This window comes from Schistocerca serialis, chromosome 6 (genome assembly GCF_023864345.2).
Source record: "Schistocerca serialis cubense isolate TAMUIC-IGC-003099 chromosome 6, iqSchSeri2.2, whole genome shotgun sequence".
NCBI classification, from domain to species: domain Eukaryota; kingdom Metazoa; phylum Arthropoda; class Insecta; order Orthoptera; family Acrididae; genus Schistocerca; species Schistocerca serialis.
This window is the reverse complement of record NC_064643.1, coordinates 452284201-452309919: the sequence shown is the minus strand read 5'-3', so window position 1 is coordinate 452309919 and position 25719 is coordinate 452284201. Positions and strand designations below refer to the sequence as shown.

The 25719-nt window shown below is 41.8% G+C and overlaps 1 protein-coding gene across 1 annotated transcript in view; it reads left to right on the top strand.

The window, feature by feature from the left end:
* The window catches only part of LOC126484256 (uncharacterized), an 87062-nt gene that overhangs the window by 30236 nt on the left and 31107 nt on the right, over positions 1–25719 (top strand). The window contains exons 6-7 of the mRNA XM_050107677.1: positions 11227–11408; positions 11520–11616. Of these exons, the coding sequence (XP_049963634.1) occupies positions 11227–11408; positions 11520–11616 (279 nt within the window). The remainder of the gene's footprint in view (positions 1–11226; positions 11409–11519; positions 11617–25719) is intronic.

Genomic DNA, 25719 nt, shown 5'->3' with positions numbered 1-25719 from the left:
TATTATGCGTGCATTGCATTGATTTGAAAAACAATTGGTATTGCATAACTTTTGTTTTGTAGTGGCAACTTGTTCATTGTTTCACAAGATATAAAGCCGTATTTTATAACTGTCACTTATATTTGAAGACTCAGAGACCGCCAAATAATGTAGTATAATATGGACTAGAAAGTTATTGGCTGAATAGAATAACAGAAGGGGTAAAGATAGCAACTCAGCACATAGTTGAGGTTTCGAATCATCAATAATCACATATATAAGACAGATAATGTTGCTACACTTTCAGACAATTTGTTCTTTAGAACTAAAAGTATGCACACACTCTGGCATGACTACATTTTCCTGGCTGACTACATCGTTCTGACCCTGAAGTTCAGCTGGTACAGAGGAGTTGTCAGGTGGAGCAGATGAGGGGGAAAAATGAGACGATAGGGAGATAAAGTTGGAGAAAAGTAGCTTGTGGCTGAGAGAGAGAGGTAGCCAGCACACAGGATAGTAATGTAACACTCCATATCGACCCCACTAACCATCAGCAGTACATGCATTTTGATAGCTGCTGTCTTTTCCACACTGAAAATTCAGTCCCATATAGTCTGGCCACAACTGATCAGCCCATCTTCGGTGACAAGCAGTCCCTTACAGAAAATGCTATAGGTCTTAGTAAGGCCTTCACACATCTGTGCCATGTCTGTGTATGCTAGGGTGGCCAGATGTCCTACATTTCACAAGATACTCCCTTTTGTTTTTAGGCTTTATCCTCCTGCACACACTGGAGTTAAAAAAATCCTAAAAAATATCCTGCATTTCAATATTATTGTGCAAAACAACATGCAAAATTCGGTTATTGTCTTATTCACAGGAAATTAGTAATTGGACAGCTAAAGGAGGATGAAACTTGTGTATGTAGGACTCTTTTTACAGAGGAAGAAAGTGTTGATGAGAGCAGTTGGCAAAACTGATAATCACAGAGTACTCAACCAGAATGATCTGTGGCATGCAAGTCGGTGCAAATCATTAGTGGGTCAGCTGTGGAGTGGTGTTTGTTTGATTTATCATCATGTCAAAAGTGAAAGGAAAATGTGTCTTGAATCCCAAATTACGATCTTTGGAGCGATTTATTGTACACGTTAAAGATAAATCCAATAGTGATGGTCATTGTTGTTTTCTCAGTAGCAAACAGAGGATTAAGTGAAATATCTGGACACATGCAAACAAATTAGCATAGGTTGCCTGATAATTCTGCTGTATCCACCATGTCTCTTAAAACTGGGATCATCTGAAGAAAAATTGGCTGCTGCTTTAGGTGTTTTGCCTTCTACACCACTCAATATAACCACATTTAGAGCAAAGGACTTCACATCAAAGCTGGTTCAAAAGTGCTTCGATCCTAAATATTCATGTGCAAAAACTGAATGTAAGATTATTGTGACAAACGTCGTTAGCCCATTTGCAGTGTCCGAAGTGGAAAAGGACATGGCGAAGGTGGTTCGATGAGCCCTCTGCCAGGCACTTAAATGTGATTTGCAGAGTATCCATGTAGGTGTAGAAGGTGAATTATATTAGTATGTACACATACTCATCCAATCACAATTTGCAAAACCTTTTTTCCTCTTTTGATTCCACATTTTGATTTCAAGACAGGAAATGCAGGTGAAAGTTCTGGACTTTGAAGAAGAGTTTGGAGAACATTCTGACATTGTTTCTTCATGTTTTCTGAATGCATGGAGTGATCATAACCTTGGAAAAGGAAAATTATTGGATTTTGTGCAGATAACTCAAACACAACACAAATTCATGGAAAGGCAATAATAATATATTTATTCCATTGTTCAGAAAATGTTTGATAGACCAATTGTAGGAATAGGTTGCAGTGTCCATTTTATTAACAATATAATACAAACTGCTGTAGACTGTCTTCCAATTGTTTTGAAAGTGTAATTCATAGACTTTATCCTTATTTTCAGACGTACATTTATATGAAGCCTCCTTGCAAACATTTTGCTTTTATGGTAATTGATTATTCTAGAGTACTTGGTTACAGTGGAACAAGGTGGCTGTCTACACTGTCTTCAACTGAGTGGGTATTGAAAATATTTCCAGTACTAAAGTCATATTTTCTATCGCAAAACAAATGCCCTACTGTAATGAAGCAGTTTTTTAATAGCCCTGTGCTAGAAGTGTGGTTGCGTTATGCAAATAATCAGGCATCCATCTTTCACAATGCTATACAATCATCAAAGGGAGTAATATGGTAGGTGTTTGTAAACTACATGGTGATACAAGGAAAAAAGCTTTCAAATAGATTGGATTTTGTATTTATATTTTTAGTAGTAGACACAAAACTAAAAATGCTGGAGAGTGAAGGCCTAGTTAGAGTTTCTGATTTTAAAATCAATATGGAAGCTTTTTTATTCCACTTGTATGCAAATTTGGACCAATGGACTTCCCAGTTTTCTTCACGGGAAGTACTGTGGTAGGCTAACCTGAATTCTGTGTTTGAGTGGTGTCATGTTAAAAGATCTTTGGATTTTGTACTTAAATATACTGTAAAGGAAATTCGCGACACAAACTTTTTTGACGAAATGTAAAATGTTAATAATCCTGCAGTAAAGGAATGAAATGCGAATCACAAACTAAGTCATTTAAGATGGGTTGAAATATTTGCAAAATCGAATGTGTTAAATATTTAATTTGGCAATGTCAGTAACATTGTAGAGTTTAACCTTTGCCCCTCTGCCACAAATGCTCCAACAGAGTGAGCATTTTCTGTAATGCACAATACATGGACAAAAAAATCCAGACTTAAGCCAGAAACATTCAAACACTTCATCATTACAAAATGTAGTTTTAATCAAAACTGTGTGGAGTTCTGTAATATACCTCCGAGAAATCCAAAGATGTTGAAAGCAATTAATTCAAGTAAAAAATATACTTGATTATATTTCATTATTATAACATATTTCACCATATTTAGAGTGTTACGGTGTTGATTGAATGACTGTTATACTTGTTCCATGTTCTGTTAAATCAACTGCAAAATGCAAATAAAAACAAATAGGGTCAATTTGGTCTATTATGTTGCATAACTGGTAGATCCTACTTTTTGTGTCTGTAAATATGGTGACCCTAATGTACATCCCTGATCCTTTGAGCACCTCCATGGACCAGCTGCAAAGCGGCACACGGCCCATCACCCATTATCATCTCAGACTGGAACAGATTAACCATATCCACTAATGTGGTACATCATACCTGCAATCCGTCCTACTCCTTCCAAAGCAGTATTCTCCCACCATCTCACTTTAAAAAAATATCCTAGTCAAGCCTTACACAACACCTACTTCAAAGCTCTTGCCGCATGAGTCGTACCCCTCTTGAAGACCCAGGTGCAAACCTGTCCAATGCACCCACCTAGCTTTTCCTATGCCATTAGGTGTAGCACATCCTGTCATAAGCATGGCCACTTCTAAAAGCAGTCACATCGTATACTAGGTCTGCAGTTATTACTGCTAAGTATTTTATGTGGGCGTGACCACCACCCACCCAGCTGTTCATTCAAATTAATGTCCAGAGCCAAATTGCAGACAGGAGCAGTGTTGATCACTCAGTGGCAGAACATACTCAATTTCAGTGACTGCTTTATAAGTTGTGCCATCTGGATCATTCCCCCCAACTCTAGCTTCTCTGAATTATGTTCTTGCAACACATCTTCCGATCCTTTAATCCTCCTGGGCTGAATTTCCACTTGCTCCTGCCCACTCCCGCATCACCTCTGTCCCTTGGTCCTAACTTCACTCTTCATGCATGCACATCTTCCTCTCTGAAATCTGCCTCTGCCTGTGTTCTATGACCCCCCTCTGAATCCACTCCTCCACCCTATTGTACACTGCACACTACTCCCTCTGCCTGCAGCCAGAATGAGCTCATGAATGGCATGTTCCCGTGCCTTTCCCTCCCAGACATTAGCAACATATACCAACCCTCACTCTCACTCTCCACCACCCTTTTCCCCTCACCCATTCCACCTGAAACAAAACTCTCACCCCAGATGAGGAGCAGTGCCAGCATAATGTAGTTTGCCAGCTAGGTGGCGTCTCTCTCTCTCTCCCTCCCTCCCTCCCTCCCTCCCTCCCTCCCTCCCTCCCTCCCTCCCTCCCTCTCTCTCTCTCTCTCTCTCTCTCTCTGTGTGTGTGTGTTCTGTTAGCTCAGGATTCATCTGAAAAAATAGCAATGTTCTCAGTCTTGTTCATGTGACTATCGAGAGTTAAATGCCTGAGCTACATTTTATATTTTTACATTTACTCCTATTATTTAACACTGTAGTATAACTGACATTAAAATTTAAGTTTTCATTGTAACTTTTTTTCGAGATAAATCCTTCAGTTTGTTTCAAACTGCCCTTGTACGAGATAAATAGCATTATTTTACAACCAGTTGGCACAATTGCTCATTCCAGACTGCCACAGTATCGTCAAGATTTGGTCACTGTAATAACATTAATCCTTCCCAGTTCAAAATATAGAGCTTTTTTAATAATAATAGTAATAACTCAGCCACTCAGCTGACCAGAATACCATGACAGTGATGCCCTAACAGGGTGCGAGTGCAACTGACTTGCATGAGAGGTCAGCTGGTCCCCTGCCAAGATCCACCATAAACACCTGCCAACCTATGTGGCCCATCACAATGCCCAGCTGCCACCCCTGCCATTGGCCAAATGAGCAGGCCCAAACGACAGCCTCAAGAGAAAAATGGGGCAAGCCATGGTAGCCTATGGCACATGGCACAGGGTACAACAAATCCAGGAGATCCCGTGGCTGGCACCTATGCAGACATTCTGCCAGACTGTACCCATTGACCGGCATCACCTGGTATGTAGTCAGAAATCTTGACAACACATCGTCGCAGGAAGAGGCAGACATGGACTACTTCTTTCTTGAATGTACTCACAAAGCACACCACCTCCAAGTTTGAAGCCAGGTGAAACAGGTTGGTAGTCAGATGCTAGATACCATTATGAATGCAAAAGTCTTCAAACTCTTGAGACACAAACTGCCTACCATTATCAGACATGAGGGTCTTGGGGATTCCCTCTGTAGCAAAAATAACTGACAATGTGAGAACAGAGGTAGTTGACAATATGAAGGACAGCTTGGCTACGTATGGAAAATTGAACAATGCATTGATCACAACAACCTCATGCTACTCATAAAAGTACGTGCAATACCAACTTGCACCCTGTCCCAAGGGTGCTCAAACAGTAGAATGTATCTGAAACAGCTGTATGTATGACTGCAGTAAAGAGTCTAAATCATGAGAAGGAACAGATTGAGACTCTAAATGCACTCTATCGACTAACTGAAAGCCAACATCAGCTCTGCAGTAATTGGGGAACAGACCCCAGTTAGAGGAAAAGAAAACTCAGCATGCAAGTCAATCTACAGGGAAGCAGAGTCCAAAACCACGTAGAGACACAGGGATAAACTCAGCACACAGGTACAGTGGCCAGCGAATAACTGAGCCCTCAGCACAAAGCACAAGATGAGTCCACAGTGGTTTACCTCAGCATTAACACTGCCCACCCAGCTTACTGCCACCCACAGGCAAACTCTTCCGTCAGCAGGTCTGCCCACACTATGTGTCGTGTGTGCCCTCCATGGAAGGTTTCCGCACTATTCCACTGCACTAGCTTCGCCAGCTCTTCTGCCTCCATTACGATGTCCACTGGTGGGGATACTAATGAGAACAGACAGCAGGCTTATTGAATACTGGGTTTTAGCCACAATTTATAATTCAGTGCTTGCAGTTTTCTACAACAACTTCTTCGGCATGCTCTGGCAGATTGTCATGTTGAAGCAGCCCAACTCTCACTGTCCAGTGGGGCATTTCCTTTTCTAATAAATCTATGAATGTGATGTCCTCAGTACCATTCAAAAAATTTCTGGTCAGTGGACACCGTCTTTGATGCAGGTTCACCAGCAGCGACCCATTGTTTAGATTGTTGCATGGTTTCTTATGCGTAACAATGAGTCCAGGTTTCATGGACAGTGACAACTGAATTGAAAAAGTCTTTTAAGATCTCACTTATATAACTCTACACTCAGGTTTTGTCCACCATCAGCAGCCATGGAACTTACTGAGTTAAAAATTTTTTCTGTGTCGACTCTTGTTTAGTATTAATTACCATTCCTGTCGAGACAACTGGGGCATCTGCATTTTCATGCACTTTTGTTCTCAATCAATTAAATTATTGTCTTGACTTCTCAATTGGCAATGGTCGTCACAAACAGGTGTTCAGCCATGTTTAAATTTGTTGAATCAATATCTAACTTGCCAGTGATGATGTATTACTATAAACAGCATCCAATTTCACTTTTCCAATATTTGATCAGGGAATTCTTCCACAGTGGAGGTAGACGACCATTTAGATTTGACACAAACTGCAATTGTGGAAAAACCTTGATCACACTATTCTTCACTAAGTGCTATAGATTTCAAAAAGGTCATCATCAGACGTAAGCTGAGGGACAATGTATAGAAATTATGAAAAGTAAGTAAACATACCATTGTAACAGATGAACATGACAAAAAAAACTAGACATTGGTTCAACAAATTTAAATATGGCTGAACATCTGTTTTTGATGAGGATACATTGTTATTTCAATACTTACATGTACATCCCAAGGCTCAACAATCTGGGCATATGGACGGTATATAGTAATGCAATTTTTATTTCATAAATATTGTATATGGTAGTACAGCTGTCAATTCAATGAATGCAGGTTGTTAAACTGGCTATAGAATATTAAACTGTCAGAGAAGTAAACTATACATTCAGATGGTGAAAGCATTAACCAAAGACAAAATTTGCATCAACAAGTAAGTATACTATGATTGCTTTCTCAGCAAAAATGCAATAAGAACTTTTATGAAAGAAGATTTTTAAAAGTTGTTGGATAAAAGGTAAATGACAGTTAAATGTGCTTTGAAATATAACAGTGACACAAATGAAATTTAAATGACAATAAAATGTACTTCAAAACATAACATTAACACAGCATTTAAGAACTGTTTGACTGCATGAAATTCATGTACAGAGGATGTCAGTTATAACAGGTGTTACTACACAAATAACTAAAATAATAAATGAAGTTACAAAACATATACAACAAAATGTGTCATATGTGACATACATGAGAGAAATACATACTAGTTCCTATTTGTCAACAGTACCAGGGTCTTTTAACAAACAAAAGGCAGTAATACATGGAAAAAAATACAAATATAAAAGGTCATGAGTGATATGCACAATTAATTCTGAGTAAAGTTCGTTGTGTAGTATATATTAGAAAATAGTTGAAGTGCAAATATCATTCACATACATAACATGGTAGAGAAATCCAGGTTACAGTAATGAGGTTAAAATTATGAAGTGTGAAGCTGAAGCCATTGGTATAAGTAAAATGATAAATAGGGAACACATTAATATGAATGTCATGATGTAAACCATAATCATGTTCCATGTAGATATGCCCTTATTACTAATATGTAACAGTAAAATGAAGTAGCGAATGAAGGACCAATACTGTAAAATAGCCTAGAGGATTTTTGTAACTATATTGAGCATGCTGCTTCGTGGGACTGATATTTACATTAGTGATGTGTGATGCTAGTGGTACTATCACTTGGTGTGAAATGAACTTTTGGAGTAAAGTCAAGTGCACACCAAGGTGTCAAATGACGTGCAGAAATGTTGGCTTCATCTCGTGTAGTGGAAGAAAAAGCAAGGAATGTTTGACAGTAGATGATACATTCTTGGGTTAGACAAAAATGGTTTGCATATGAATTATTTGTGCTTCTGGGATAAGATCAAAATTCCCTTTTTGTGGTATTTTTGAATATGTCTAGGACGCAGTCTCTACTGAAGTAATGTTGCTCATTTAATAGTCAGTATGGCTGACAGATTCAATGCATATATATCTCAAACTCTTATGTATCTCAGACTCTTCCACAATGTCTAACAGATGGCTGTGAGAGGTGACATGCAAAACTTCAAGGCCATGTTTAATAGTCAACAAGCTGTGCCTGTTCGCTCTCAAATACTGTCCCAGAGCATTAGCATTATAATATATGAATGCTCCATGTATTATGTGAAGAAATTCCTCCCCTTGCAACCAATGTAAAAATTGTCACGATTAATCCACTTTATTATATATGCAGCTAGTTTACTAAAACTACTTTGAGATTTCTGTCCTACATCATAGTTTAATCATATGTGCAAGTTACTCCTATTTTAATTGTAACATTGATATTAGCCTTTTTCAAGACTTTGCAATTTTATCACAGTGGGTGCCATTATATGTCAGGCTAAGAAATCTACCATGTATTTCCTCTTTTTTGTTCACGACATTGTATTTCCTCTTCTGTATAGAATAGAGCAATTTTCAAACACTTTTTGCTTTATAGCCATTTGTTGCATAATCGTTTGCAGTTCCTTTTGCCTTGCTTCCTGACTTAAATTACAGCACTAGGACCTAGATTGTCACAGTCTAGATTGTTACTACTGTCTATAATACTAGCACAGGTTATAACTGACATCCTACATATGTGAATCTCATGCAGTTAAACAGTTCTTATCTACTGTTTTACTGTAATATTCTGATGCAGGTTTTGTTGTCATTTACCTGTTATCTGTGTCATTGTTATATTGTGATGGACAGTTTATTGTCCATCTTTTACCCAACAATGGCATTTAAAATATCATATTTTACTGAAGTTTTTATGTCATTTTGCAGATATGCAACTTGTATTTGGTTAATGCTATCACCATCTATCAGTATAGGTTACTTCCTTCACAATTTAATATGGTACAGCCAGTTTGATACTTGAATTCATTGAACTGACAACTGTACTACTATATGCGCTCTTTATGAAATGAGAATTGTTTTACTATATACAGTTCATGTGCTCAGTGTGTTGAGCCTAAAACTAGATCTATGTTTAAGTATTGAAATAATTGTGCATACAGTGTCTGCCACAATTATGTGTTACTTATGTTTTATAATTTCTGTACAATGTCCCATGACATATGGCTGACAATGATTTTGTGAAACACGTAACACTGAACAAAGAATTATGTGATCAGAACTTTTCCATAATTGCAGTTTATATCAATTTCATTTTTCTCTCATCACCCATTTTTCCATCCAAAAGCAAAAGGCAAATCACAGAACAATAACCCACTTTTACCATCTCCATGAATATGACATGGCAAGACGTACTGAATCGACTGCCAAATTCAAACTAATCTACACTCCTGGAAATGGAAAAAAGAACACATTGACACCGGTGTGTCAGACCCACCATACTTGCTCCGGACACTGCGAGAGGGCTGTACAAGCAATGATCACACGCACGGCACAGCGGACACACCAGGAACCGCGGTGTTGGCCGTCGAATGGCGCTAGCTGCGCAGCATTTGTGCACCGCTGCCGTCAGTGTCAGCCAGTTTGCCGTGGCATACGGAGCTCCATCGCAGTCTTTAACACTGGTAGCATGCCGCGACAGCGTGGACGTGAACCGTATGTGCAGTTGACGGACTTTGAGCGAGGGCGTATAGTGGGCATGCGGGAGGCCGGGTGGACGTACCGCCGAATTGCTCAACACGTGGGGCGTGAGGTTTCCACAGTACATCGATGTTGTCGCCAGTGGTCGGCGGAAGGTGCACGTGCCCATCGACCTGGGACCGGACCACAGCGACGCACGGATGCACGCCAAGACCGTAGGATCCTACGCAGTGCCGTAGGGGACCGCACCGCCACTTCCCAGAAAATTAGGGACACTGTTGCTCCTGGGGTATCAGCGAGGACCATTCGCAACCGTCTCCATGAAGCTGGGCTACGGTCCCGCACACCGTTAGGCCGTCTTCCGCTCACGCCCCAACATCGTGCAGCCCGCCTCCAGTGGTGTCGCGACAGGCGTGAATGGAGGGACGAATGGAGACGTGTCGTCTTCAGCGATGAGAGTCGCTTCTGCCTTGGTGCCAATGATGGTCGTATGCGTGTTTGGCGCCGTGCAGGTGAGCGCCACAATCAGGACTGCATACGACCGAGGCACACAGGGCCAACACCCGGCATCATGGTGTGGGGAGCGATCTCCTACACTGGCCGTACACCACTGGTGATCGTCGAGGGGACACTGAATAGTGCACGGTACATCCAAACCGTCATCGAACCCATCGTTCTACCATTCCTAGACCGGCAAGGGAACTTGCTGTTCCAACAGGACAATGCACGTCCGCATGTATCCCGTGCCACCCAACGTGCTCTAGAAGGTGTAAGTCAACTACCCTGGCCAGCAAGATCTCCGGATCTGTCCCCCATTGAGCATGTTTGGGACTGGATGAAGCGTCGTCTCACGCGGTCTGCACGTCCAGCACGAACGCTGGTCCAACTGAGGCGCCAGGTGGAAATGGCATGGCAAGCCGTTCCACAGGACTACATCCAGCATCTCTACGATCGTCTCCATGGGAGAATAGCATCCTGCATTGCTGCGAACCGTGGATATACACTGTACTAGTGCCGACATTGTGCATGCTCTGTTGCCTGTGTCTATGTGCCTGTGGTTCTGTCAGTGTGATCATGTGGTGTATCTGACCCCAGGAATGTGTCAATAAAGTTTCCCCTTCCTGGGACAATGAATTCACGGTGTTCTTATTTCAATTTCCAGGAGTGTATGAATCACTGTTATTTTTGCTCTAGCAGTATCTAACAGATAATAGCACACTATCTGGTAACACCAAATCATGTTAGCTGTGTCATCTGTCTCCAAATATGCATACTTCTTTGCCACCTTATAGCTGAACTCTCCTACAAAAGCAAAAATGCCCTCTGCTATGTAAGCATTGAGTATTAGTTTCAAGAAGAGGCAAGCAACATGTTACTTTCCACCTTATATATCATAAAATAAGTGTGATGATAAAAACACAAAGTCGAAATTAGGCTATGGTAATGAACCTGGAGAGTCAAATGTATGTAGAAAGTCATGTTAATAAATTTCAGTCTGTATAACCATCATATTAATTTGAAAGCTGTAATCTTTATGATTAATATGACTAACTTATACTTGATTTGTGCATTTTGTTTTATGGTTACTGCAGTCAACTTATACTTGATTTGTGCATTTTGTTTTATGGTTACTGCAGTCATGTAATAAAACAATTTTAGGTAAAAGTCCTCTATAGAGATGAGTTCAAAGGCATAATGTCACCATCCGTACTAGCTGATATAACTCATGATGATGTAGAGGATATAATAACTGCAGCTTTCAATTCAACTGTTCTGGCATTTGATGGGCAGCGTTTGAAAATGTTGTGGAATTACACTGTTCCCAATTCTGAGACTTTCAGGTTAGTGTATACTATGAACAGCTGTTAATATCTTAACTTTAATTTGTTATTTTTTGATTGAGTTAAGATATTTCAAACAGTATCATAATGTTCATTTTTCTTTGTACAAAGTATGCCCACACCTGGTTACTTCAATGATGATGATACGCCAGATTTTTTGGTGAAATACCAGACAGGACCTGGTTTTCCAGTCTACTATTATTCACAGGTAAGCTAAAATTGGTGCATTTGTATTATCGTCTCTCACTTCTACAAGGTATGGTCACAAAATTTTGATTATCACCTTGAAAAAAATCAAACAATGAACACTCAACTTGCTGATGGTGCTAGTCCTTCACTACATACTCATTTGTCAGTGCTACGTTTTTGCCAGCAGTGGGAAACTTGACAGAAATCTCAGTTGTAGAAGCCTGTATTCTAGCTGTCCAGAAAATTCTCCATATTGAAAATCACCTTGTTGTCATTTTGGAAATACCTGCTGTGCAATGGGGTAAAGAGGGCCTAGTCACTGGGTGCCATATCAGGAAAATATGAGGGATGAAAAAAATTTGATAGCCCAAAGGAGCATCAGATGTGTCTGTGTCCTATACATAATGAGCCGAAGCATTGTCCCAGAGCAGAAACACCTGCTCCGACAACTTCTAGCAGTACTTGACAGCCTCCCATAAACTCGTCAGGAGATTTCGGTAACATGTTCTTGTGAAGATCTGTGCCTTAAGAGCATAATATGTTAGCAACACACCATGGCAATCCCACAAAACACTTGGCATCACCTTGCGTGATGTTGGCTGGGTCTTCATCCTTTTCAGTGGCAGTGAATCCAAATATTTGTCCTGCTTGCTCTGCTCTTTGCCTCAGGTCACAATGGTACACCCAGCATGCCCATGGTGATTCGGCAGCTAAAAGAGTAACATGGATTAACCTCATACAGCTGCAACGTATCTGCTGCTGCCACCTCGTTCTGTGGGATTTTTGAATGAGTGTGAGCAGTCGCCGGATCCGGTGGGCGGTGACTCTTGTCATGCTTTTCACTTTTTCTGTTATCACCTCAATTGTGATACACCTGTCTTCAAACACCAGAGCATCCATTTCGTTTGCAATTTTTGGATATTCACAGAGAGATGGTATGCTACATTGTGTTTTGCACCATTTTGCGCTATTTTGTTTTAACTTCTCTGGTGGCATGCTGAGGTAATGTACAATGGGGATTTCATTGTTTACCAGAACTGCAGACATGCACCTGCAAAGAATCAAAAAATTAACTACAGAAATTTATTTTTTTGAGGTGATAATTAAGACTTTATGACTAACTACAATATAGCTGTCAGGTAGAGTAAAATGATAAAATTTCTTTCGCTGTAGAAATTTTTTCACATCTTCCCTTCCAGACTTAATCATTCATCTATACTGTAAAAACCCATCTAGTACATACTGGTTTAGATAGCTATTTATTTTATCATGACTGGAAATGTCACTGAGGAATTAAGCTCACCAAACAAAATATTCCTTTAAATATCACATTGGTCTCTTTGGAGCACTGTAGGTGGTGTATAACTGGTACCAGGAGGTCATGTGGTACTGCACAACTGAAAGTCATGGCAGTGAAGTGGTATGTATATCCCAGTTGGTTGTATGGAATCAGCACAGTAACATTGGTCAACATGGAGATGTGATGGAATGGAGGAAAGGAATTATTGGATTTTGAGGAACCCATGACCAGACTGTCAATGGTGTTGCCCAGTGCCTGTATAAGGAATGGTGTACCTCTTACAATCATGTAACACAGCATAAGAACAGTGGTCATAAAAAGATCCTGATGATGGGGACCAGAGTAAAGTGTTGTACCTTATCGATGACAGTGGGTTTCAAGTCTAACAGCAGCTGCTTCTGTCACATTAATACAGGTCCATTTCAATCAGTACTGGAGTAAGCATTATGATTGTAACTGCATGCAATGAACATTTGGAATTAGTACCTTTCGAAAGGCCATTTCTCACAGTGGCATGTAAATTTACACATCTTTAGTAGGCCAAACAACATAGGAACTGGACAGTAGCTGACTGAAGGTGTGTAATGTGGTCCGACAAGTTGCAATTTTGCCTCTTTCAAGTTGTGCATCAGGTTGAATGTAGCAACAGCCAATGAGGCATTTAACCTGCAGTGTATGGAAAGTAGAGTTCAGGTTGATGGTGGTTGTGTGATATTTTGGGTTTGCTGGTTTTGCTAACTATATGTACCCTATCACACTTCAACCTCCCTATTATATCACTTGAATCTAGTCCTACAGAAAATATCTGGGACTGTTTTGAATAGCAGGTGAAATTTAGCAGTCAGGATCCCCACAGTTTGGTAGCTCTATTGGATTTAATGATCAATGAATGGCTTCAGCTAGGTATGGTGTACCTGAAGAAACTCTCGTCCCCCCTCACTGCACATTCCAGTATAGCCTCCTACTGCTTGTCCTCACCACACTCCCACAGACATTATAGCATTTTCCCCCACCCTTACCCTGCTGTCGCACCCCACACCACTACCCATCCGAGTCAAGATCACCACTCAGTACAGCCATAAGTGACTATGACCCCATGTGTGGGAATTGTGCATGTACGAATCTGTATTTGTGTTTTTCTAAATCTGAAAAAGAATTATACCTGTATCTTACTCTACTGTTAGATGTACCTGTCTGTCAATCAGCACTTCCTCTGTGTGGTGAGTAGCAACGCATCCTAATTCATGTGTTATTCCACCCTCAATTTTCCATTGTTTGAGTACTTTATCATTGACACAAAATACAGAAGACATTCTTTGTGCATCCTTTCTCCAGTCAGAATATTTCTTTCTTAATATGCTGCTGAAAATATCAAAATGAAATTTTTATTTGATTTGGTTAGGCTCATTCTCTATTGAAGTAGTCTCAGCTTTATTTCTGACATTAAAATGTTACTCAGAAGCTGGAGCTGAGTATTCATTTGCAATCCTATGTTCACCTTGTTTTGGCTTTTACCTTTCATTATATTCTTTGGGTATATGTTTATTTTCTTTGAGTCTATGTCTGACACACAAATGTTTGTTTGTGTTAATGGTGTTAAAGTAACCAGATTTTGTGCTTAAGGATCAGCCTTGGTAAGAAAGTTAGTGATGGAGCTGCTTGTTGCTGGACATAATTTTGGCAGAAGAGCAAAGCATTCAGTATCTCTAACTATTTATGGCCAATACACACAGTGTAGAATAAGGACTTTCATCCATGCCAAACACAAAGACTGCAAGCAGTTATGATAATGTGTGTAGTCAAAATTGTGAAGTAATGATATGATGGTTGAAGTGTTCTCTGTTACCATACCTCCTCTATTATGACAGGTTATTGGAACAGAGAGGAGTAAGTGCCGGAAGACCACATCAGCTTTTATAAGTAAACAATCAAAGATGCAGTACAGGATTGCTGGCCTAGTTTAATTCTCACACTACTGCAAAGATAAACAGTTTAGATATTAGTGTCAGCTGTGTTGAGAAAAAGCTGAAACTGTTAAAATTTAAAAAGCTTCCAGCCCAATGGAATCCCTGTCAGATTCAATACAGAATTTTCAATGGAATTAGACCCTCTCTTAACCATAATTCACTGTAGCTTCCACAAACAAAAAATTGTACCCAGTAATTGGAAGGAAACACAGGTCAGACCCAACTACAAGTTGGGTAGCAGAAGTGAGGCACAGGACTACCACCCAATATCATTGACATGCATTTGTTGCAGAATCCTAAAACATATTCTGACCTCAAACATAATGACGTATCTCAAACAGAATGACCTCCTGACAACCAGCATGATTTTGAAAACATTGATCATGTGAAACCCAGTTCACACTTTTCTCATATGACAACATGAAAGCCATGTATCAAGGTAGCCAGGAGGATGCAATATTTCTTCGCTTCTGAAAAGCAGGCAATTAAGTACCTCATCTACAGTTACTATCGAAAGTATGATCACATGGGTTATCAAGCAAAATTTGGGACCGGATTGAAGATTTTGTGGTAAAGAGGATGTAGTGTGCTATGCTGAATGGAGAGTCATCAGCTGGAGGAAGAAGTAACCTCATGTGCCCCAGGGCAGTATGTTAGGAATCTTGCTGATACTGTTGTGTTTTAATCACCAGGTAGTCAATAGTAAGATCAGACTTTTGTGGATTATGCTTTCATCTATAATGAAAAAATCTGCACAAATATTCAGTCAGATCTTGATAAGATTCCAAATACATTTAAACTACTTGTTTAAATGTTCTGAAATGTAAACTTGTGCACTTCTCAGAATACAACACATAGTGTCCCGTGTCTACAATATCATTGAGTCACAAGTGGAATCAGTCAACTCACATAAATACCTTGGTATAATAATTGTAACATACCAGAGAAGGAAAGTTGCTACACACCATATAGCGGAGATGCTGAGTCGCGATAGGCACAACAGAAAGATTCACACAATTACAGCTTTCAGCCATTAAGGCCTTTGTCAGCAGTAGAAACACATACACACGAGAGCGTGCGCGCGCGCGCACACACACACACACACACACACACACACACACACACACACACACACACACACACACACACACGTAAACGCAACTTGCACACACATCTGCAGTCTCAGAGAGCCGAAACTACACTGCGGGCAGCAGCATCAGTGCATGATGGGGTGGCGACTGGGTGGTGATAAGGAGGAGGCTGGGGCAGAGAGGGGGAGGGATAGTATGGTGGGAGTGGCAGACAGTGAAGTGTTACAGTTTAGACGGAGGGCAGGAGAGAAGGTGCGGAGGGTGGAGGGAGTAAGTAACAGAATGGAGAGAAATAAAAAGAAATTAAAAGACTGGGTGTGGCGGTGAAATGACAGCTGTGTAGTGCTGGAGTGGGAAGAGGGAGGGGGCTGGATGGGCGAGGACAGTGACTAACGAAGGTTGAGGCCAGGAGGGTTACGGGAATGTAGGATGTATTGCAGGGAAAGTGCTGCTCGCAGTGTAGTTTCAGCTTTCTGAGACTGCAGATGTGTGTGTAAGTTGCATGTGCGTGTGTGTGTGTGTGTGTGTGTGTGTGTGTGTGTGTGTGTGTGTGTGTGTCTACTGCTGACAAAGGCCGTAATGGCTGAAAGCTATAATTGTGTGAATCTTTTTGTTGTGCCTAACGCGACTCAGCATCTCCGCTATATGGTGAGTAGCAACTTCCCTTCTCTGGTATTGTTACATTCCATCCTGGATTTTCCATTGTTTCATTTTTGCCTGACGACTTTTCTTCAATCCTAACCCTGTGCTGTTTTCCTTTGTAACTACATTCTTTTGCATCCGCTATACTCATGTCCATCCTTCTTTCTTTTATTTCCTGTGTTTCCCTTATCGCCTTACAAACCGCACTTGACGCTCTGCTTATGAGCTACACTGTTTCAACCGCCTCGGCCGCGCGCAGCAGACAGCTTCAAGACCACGCTGATTGTTAGTGCAGCATCTTAGGTCCCACATTACTCCCACCAATATAATGAAGCCTGTACCTTCAAACTGATCATGCATCCTGTGTCAGTTCCCGTATTTTTGTGTGTTATCTCCCTCACTTTTCCGGTGCCACTTGATCTTACATCTCTAACTACAAACCTCTCCCCACCCCCCACACTTTCCCCGTTCTGTCCCTGTTCGCACCCACTAAATCCACCTCATCCAGTCACATTTGCCGTCCCCCCTAGGCTTATCCACTGTCAAACCTGCTATCCACAGTAATATACATGTATTTATTATTGATTAGTTATTCTCTAGTTTGACCCTTGTGACTTCTCCCAATTTTAGTGAGTTTTCGCCTTCCACTATCGTCGTCTTTCTCAGATTTCATCTCGTTTTTCCCCCTTATGCATCCATTTCGTCCTTTTCGTAATTTTCACACGTATTTGGGTGTATTTTTGTGTAATTTTTCAGACATAATTCAACTTTCTTATGTAATTTTTCACATTTTTTGCACCACTGTGGATCCTTGCTCCTTCCATCTGCGTCATTACAGAAAAAGTTTCCTTATCCCTAGCCAGATCCCAGTCCCACATACTGTTCCTGCATTGTTGCTTGGCTCATGAAATCCCCCCTAATGGCCTTACCATCAAATTACCTGTTTCTGGTTGCCACCCCTCCTTCCAATATGACCTCCACCTGTTCAGATTCTGCCAGTCTTTAGCCCTCACCAACATAGTCCTGCAAAACCATGTCAACCAAGCCCAATCCTCCTTGCAGTACCTTCCCTCCATCAGCAACATTCTCCTGCTATGTAATCCCAAATTCCTGGAACCCATAACACACATTGAAACTCTTGCCATGCAGGAACTTGAGCAACATGCACAATGCCCCCTCGAAAAGCTTCCCATCCTACTCACTTCCAACTCCCGCCTTGGAGTACCACTGTCCACCACTTCTACAACAACCTCCAAACCTCCCCCATGCCCCCTCATAGCTGACAAACTCTGTCTCGCAGACCTACTACACTTACCCTACCCTTCAAAGCTCCCTCCCACCACCTCACACAACCCAGAACCTAAACAGACCCGCAACACAGTTATGAACTTTTCCTCCAGAAGCCTTAGTCCCACAGAAATATCAGTCCTTTCCAAAGCTCTCACCTTTTGCCCCACTCCCAAATTCAACGATGCACGACTAGTTAAAGACCTTCTCTCCTTCTCCCAGTCCCTACTGTGGAAACACTTTTTAGCCACCAACCCGACCAATCAGACTCGACCTAAGACCAAATATTGAAACTTGCCTAACTCAGTTCACTCCTCCATCCAACTGTGATCCACCCCCACTGCCTCCAAACCACCCCCTGTTAACTTTCCAGAATTTCTTAACCTTGAACCTTTCCTCAAAATCATTCCCCAAATCCCTCAACATACAAACTAAACTTACATCCGCAGAAAGAACCGCAGTCCACCATCTAAAAACTGATCCCGACCTTATAATCCAACCTGCTGACAAAGGCTCCACCACCGTTGTTCTGAACCGCAAGGATTATGTGGCAGAACGACTCTGTCAGCTGTCAGGTACTTCCACCTACAAACCATGCCACAGTGATCCCATTCCAGTAATCCAGCAGAATCTCCAGTCACTACTCAAATCCTTAGGCCCATCCCAGAACCTCTCCCTAGAGTCCATCTCTCTACTTACCCCTACCACTCCCTGCGCTCCCACCTTCTACATGCTTCCTAAAGGCCATAAACCCAACCACCCAGGATGCCCCATTGTGGCCAGTTACTGTGCCCCCACTGAGAAAATCTCTGCTCTCATAGACCAATACCTTCAACCTATTACCCGGAACCTATCCTCCTATACAGGGTGTTGCAAAAAGGTACAGCCAAACTTTCGGGAAACATTACTCACACACAAAGAAAGAAAATATGTTTTGTGGACATGTGTCCGGAAAAGCTTACTTTCCATGTTAGAGCTCATTTTATTACTATTCTTCAAATTACATTAATCATGGAATGGAAATACACAGCAACAGAACGTACCAGTGTGACTTCAAACACTTTGTTACAGGAAATGTTCAAAATGTCCTCCGTTAGCGAGGATACATGCATCCACCGTCCGTCGCATGGAATTCCTGATGCGCTGATGCAGCCCTGGAGAATGGCGTATTGTATCACAGCTGTCCACAATATGAGCACAAAGAGTCTCTACATTTGGTACCAGGGTTGCGTAGACCAGAGCTTTCAAATGCCCCCATAAATGAAAGTCAAGAGGGTTGAGGTCAGGAGAGCGTGGTACCATGGAATTGGTCCACCTCTACCAATCCATCGGTCACCGAATCTGTTGTTGAGAAGCGTACGAACATTTCGACTGAAATGTGCAGGTGTTCCATCATGCATGAACCACATGTTGTGTCGTACTTGTAAAGGCACATGTTCTAGCAGCACAGGTAGAGTATCCAGTATATATCATGATAATGTGCTCCATTGAGCGTAGGTGGAAGAACATGGGGCCCAATCAAGACATCACCAACAATGCCTGCCCAAACGTTCACAGAAAATCTGTGTTGATGACGTGATTGCACAATTGCGTGCGGATTCTTGTCAGCCCACACATGTTGATTGTGAAAATTTACAATTTGATCACGTTGGAATGAACCTTCATCCGTAAAGAGAACATTTGCACTGAAATGAGGATTGACACATTGTTGGATGAACCATTCACAGAAGTGTACCCGTGGAGGCCAATCAGCTGCTGATAGTGCCTGCACGCACTGTACATGGTACGGAAACAACTGGTTCTCCCGTAGCACTCTCCATACAGTGACGTGGTCAACGTTACCTTGTACAGCAGCAACTTCTCTGATGCTGACATTAGGGTCATCGTCAACTGCACGAAGAATTGCCTCATCCATTGCAGGTGTCCTCATCGTTCTAGGTCTTCCCCAGTCGCGAGTCATAGGCTGGAATGTTCCGTGCTCCCTAAGACGCCGATCAATTGCTTTGAACGTCCTCCTGTCGGGACACCTTCTTTCTGGAAATCTGTCTCAATACAAACGTACCGCGCCACGGCTATTGCCCCGTACTAATCCATACATCAAATGGGCATCTGCCAACTCCACATTTGTAAACATTGCACTGACTGCAAAACCACGTTTGTGATGAACACTAACCTGTTGATGCTACGTACTGATGTGCTTGATGCTAGTACTGTAGAGCAATGAGTCGCATGTCGACACAAGCACCGAAGTCAACATTACCTTCCTTCAATTGGTCAACTGGCAGTGAATCGAGGAAGTACAGTACATACTGACGAAACTAAAATGAGCTCTAACATGGAAATTAAGCGTTTCCGGACACATGTCCACATAACATCTTTTCGTTATTTGTGTGTGAGGAATGTTTCCTGAAAGTTTGGCCGTACCTTTTTGTAACACCCTGTATAAAAGATACCAGCCATTTCCTCGACTGACTCTCCGCAGTTCCTGTCCCTTTACCACACGGTGCCCTGCTCTTCACTATTGATGCCACCTCCCTATACACTAACATTGCTAATGCCCATGGCCTTACTGCTATCGAACACTACCTTTCCAGACGTCCTATGTATCCCAAACCAACAACCTCCTTCCTAGTCTCCAGGACCAACTTTATCCTCACCCACAATTACTTCTCCTATGAAGGCATTACCTACAAACAAATCCGCGGTGTGGCTATGGGCACCCGCATGGCACCTACTCATGGTCCACCTAGAGGAATCCTTCCTAAAAATCCAGAATCCTAAACCCCTCACCTGGTTCAGATTCATTGATGACATCTTCGGTATCTGGATTGAAGGTGAGGACACCTTATTCACATTCCTCCCGAATGTCAACAACTTCTCCCCCATTTGCTTCACCTGGTCCTACTCTACCCAACAAGCCACCTTCCTAGATGTTGACCTTCACCTCAGAGATGGCTACATCAGTACCTCCATCCATATCAAACCTACTAACCACCAGCAATACCTCCACTCTGACAGCTGCCACCCATTCCATACCAAGAAGTCCCTTCCATACAACCTAGCCACCCGTGGTCGTCACATCTGCAGTGATGAGCAGTCCCTCTCAAAATATACTGAGGGTCTCACTGAAGCCTTCACTGACCGTAATTATCCTCCCATCCATGTACAAAAACAAGTCTCCCGTGCCTTATCTTTCCAGTCTCCCAACACCTCCCACAGTCCAGCCATAGAGGAGCATTCCCCTCGTAACTCAGTACCATCCGGGAATGGAGCAACTGAATTACATTCTCTGCCAGGGTTTCGATTACCTCTCGTCGTAGCCTGGTATGAGAAATGTCCTGCTCACTATCTTCCCCACCCTTCCTACTGTGGTATTCCGCCATCCACCGAACCTACACAATATACCCGTCCATCCTTACACAACCCCTGCTCCCAATCCCTTACCTCATGGGTCATACCCCTGTAATACACCTAGATGCAAGACCTGCCCCATACATCCTCCTACCACCACCTATTCCAGTCCAGTCACTAACATCACCTATCCCATCAAAGGCAGGGCTACCTGTGAAACCAGTCATGTGATTTACAAGCTAAGTTGCAACCACTGTGCTGCATTCTATGTAGGCATGACAACCAACAAGCTGTCTGTCCGCATGAACGGCCACCAACAAACTGTGGCCAAAAAACAAGTGGACCACCCTGTTGCTGAACAAGCTGCCAAACGTGATATCCCTCATCTCAATGACTGCTTCACAACCTGTGCCACATGGATCCTTCCCACCAACACCAGCTTTTCTGAGTTGAGCAGGTGGGAACTTTCCCAGCAATACATCCTATGTTCCCGGCCTCAACCTTCGTTAGTCACTGTCCTCACCCATCCAGCCCCCTCCTTCTTCCCATTCCAGCACTACACAGCCATCATTTCACCACCACACCCAGTCTTTTAATTTCTTTTTATTTCTCTGCTTTCTGTTACTTTCCCCCTCCCCCCTCCGCTCCTTCTCTCCTGCCCTCCGTCTAAACTGCAACACTTCACTGTCCGCCACTCCCACCATACTATCCCTCCCCCTCCCTGCCCCAGCCTCCTCCTTATCCCCACTCAGTCGCCACTCCCATCATGCACTGATGCTGCTGCCCGCAGTGTAGTTTCAGCTCTCTGAGACTGCAGACGTGTGTGCAAGTTGCGTTTACGTGTGTGGGGGGGGGGGGGGGCGCACACGCGCTTGTGTGTATGTGTGTCTACTGCTGACAAAGGCCGTAATGGCCGAAAGCTGTAATTGTATGAATCTTTTTGTTGTGCCTATCACGACTCAGCATCTCCGCTATATGGTGAGTAGCAACTTTCCTTCTGTGGTATAGTTGCTTTCCATTCTGGATTTTCCATTGTTTGGTATAATAATATGTGCATATACAAAATGGAATAGTCACAAAGGCTCAATCATAGGTAAAGCAGTGGCAGACTTCAGTTCATTTGTAGAATAATAGGGAAATTCAATCAGTTATGTAGGTAACACACATGCAACCCATCCTAGAATATTGCTCAAATGTATGGGAGCTATACCAAATAGAAGTAAAGGGTGATAGTGAATGTGTACAGAGGAGCCACATGAATTATGACAAGTTTGTTTGACTCGCAGGAAAGTAGTGATGGGAGAACCGACTATGTTTAACAACCAATTGTCCACTCAATTGCTTTTTCATTTAGTTGATTTTTCATTCGAATGAAACTAGTCTCTGCGACCATGTCAGCTATATGAAAGTTTTTTCACTCAATCTCCAGGTTTGAGTGGTTTCATTTATTGTGAGATAAGTCACAGACACATGATGGTTATGTCTGTTACATGAGTGTTTTCAATTCATTCTCATGTTTGATTAATTTCACTTACTTCGTCAGCCTTTTTAGTTATACATGAACTATGGCTTTGGTTGCCAACTTTTTTAGAGTCAAGTAATATATCTTATTTCAAGGAGATGTTAATAAAAAGTATATTTATAAAAATAGTAGTTTGTTGGTGGAAACATTATTTTTCGTTTTCAAATTAAGGGACTCGCAGCAGACCATTACTAGGTAGTGCAGCAACAACGGTTCTGAGAGCGGCTTCATATGAGCAGGAGGTTACTACTTATATTAACTCCCTCCCTCCTTCACTCCTCCTCCTCCTCCTCCTCCTCCTCCTCCTCCTCCAGCAATTTGCATGCCTGCCATGCAGGACAGAGTGTATGCCAGTCTTCTGGTCAGTCAGGAGGGCAGGAAAGTGCATTAGGTTGCAAACACTGGTGCTATAATCGGCAGTTGTAGGTGGCAGACAATACACACCACCAAGAGGTCACATGTATCTCCACTGGCAGCTGAGACACTGCTCCTGCTGCCCTACACAGCAGTGCAGGTGATGTAATATGTGACTCCCAGCAGTCCAGAAAAGTTCAAATGTTGTGTCACACTCTTTAAGTAATGGCTAGAGATAGGCAAAACTGTTAAATTAAAGTACCAATATATAAATGTGAATAGTATTTCTTGATTCCTGTGAAATACTGTACATGGTACTTTTCAAAGGCTGGAAATAGATTTGTGTGCTTGAGTATGATTTTTACATACCTAGCTGATAATGTAATTTTCTGCACAATATATTTACCTTTGACATAAATAAATGGCTGAAGAAGTATTTGCAAATGTCACTAAATTCAGCGATGTTTCTTTCTTCTTCATGTACCCCTAGCAGAAATTTTATTCTCAGTTTTATACCCCTAATGATACATCGGCTTCATCAGTTATGTGTTAACTGCATCTGGAACAACTTATTCCACAGCAATATATTGATCAACTTTCCATGATGAAAAGAAGTATTAGTTTACTCATAAAATAATTAAATGAAAATATATGAAGTTTATTTTAACTTTGGTGTACCTCCTGATATGTCTTCACTTGCCACGAGGGATAAGGCTACCCTCTGAGTGGATGTATATCCAGGATGTATACCATTGCGTGAGTCCAACTTACAAAAATACTGCAGGCTGATTCCACTCGAAAGAATGAATGGACAGTTCAGTCAGCTAAAACAGTAAAGGATGGTTTCAGTTGAAAAAACAAATTCAAATTTCAGCCAGCAGTAAAATTGCAGACTGGTTTTACTTGAAAGGAAGGAGTGAATAATAATCCAACCAATATGTAAAACTACAACTGATTGAATTGATTGTTTTATTCAGTTGATTCCACAGACAGGTTTCACTCAAAAGAATGAATAAATAATTCAACTGGTATGCAGAAAGTACAGTCAAGTGAATCAACTGTTTTCCAACAACCAGCTGAATTGATTGTCTTGTAAATAATAGATTTCAGCTATCAGTCATCCTTCGGAATTTTTATTGTCAGATCTAGATGTCAGCTAGAAACCAGCCATTCTCAATGCACTATCATTTTTGATCAATGCATGTAATGCCTGTTGGTCGGGCTTCATCCACAGTTCATTGAATACTAATGTAATGTAATGAAACATTAGTATTCAATGAACTGTGGATGAAGCCCGACCAACAGGCACTACATACATTGATCAAAAATGATAGTGCATTGAGAATGGCTAGTTTCTAGCTGAAATCTAGATCTGCCAATAAAAATTCCAAAGGACGACTGATAGCTGAAATCTATTATTTACAAGTCAATATAACAGTCGCTGTGTGCAACAGCCTCTGAATGGAGGGTAACCTGATGAATTGATTGTTTTCATTCAGTTGTTCCAATCCCTATAGGAAAATGTCACAGAAATGCTACAAAACCTGAACTGGCAGACTCTTGAAGATAAATGCCAGCTAAGCCATAAAACTGGTCCTTTAGGTCTAGCAGTAGTGTTAAAGCAAGCCTCAGTGCCCATACATCATTTTTTTGCCAGACAGGTGATGGTTAAATTCACAATTATAAATCTCACAAACACTGATTGTCACTTTACCCCTAGTCATTAACTCCATTACCATCATTCTTATTTGTCCATTTATTCCTTCCTACATTTTGTCCCAGTTGATATTTTCTGCATCCATTATACTATTCTACAGCTTTGTTTTTTTATTATTTCCTTTATTTTTCTGTTACTTCCATATTCACTTTCAGCTGTATTGTATTCTGCCCTTAAAACCTCATTTAATTTCTTGCTGAACTCCTTTCATCTTCTTCTGTGTAAAATATTTCAATAAGTTTTATTATCATGTCCTTACATTACGACATTAGTGTTCTGTGTGTGGTGTCACCGCCAGACACCACACTTGCTAGGTGGTAGCCTTTAAATCGGCCGCGGTCCGGTAGTATACGTCAGACCCGCATGTCGCGCATAGCGACGAGGATGGGATCCATATGATGTGTTGGCAGAAGAGCCAACACCGTGTTGCTAGAGGAGGCCGAAATGCACGCGTGTAAGCTCACGCAGACTGGCGTGAGGTCTGGAACAAGGTAAAGTAATTATAGTAGCCAAAAATAGTACATAGCTTCTGGAATACTTAACTTTAATCCATAATTGGAGAACATCGCTCTTGATGATACATAATTACAATCTCAATATAAACCGGTAATGGCGCCTTGCTAGGTCGTAGCAAATGACGTAGCTGAAGGCTAAGCTAACTATCGTCTCAGCAAATGAGGGCATAATTGTCAGTGAACCATTCCTAGCAACGTCGGCTGTACAACTGGGGCAAGTGCTTGGACGACTGTCTAGACCTGCCGTGTGGTGGCGCTCGGTCTGCAATCACTGACAGTGGCAACACGCAGGTCCGACGTATACTACCGGACCGCGGCCGATTTAAAGGCTACCACCTAGCAAGTGTGGTGTCTGGCGGTGACACCACACTGTGCT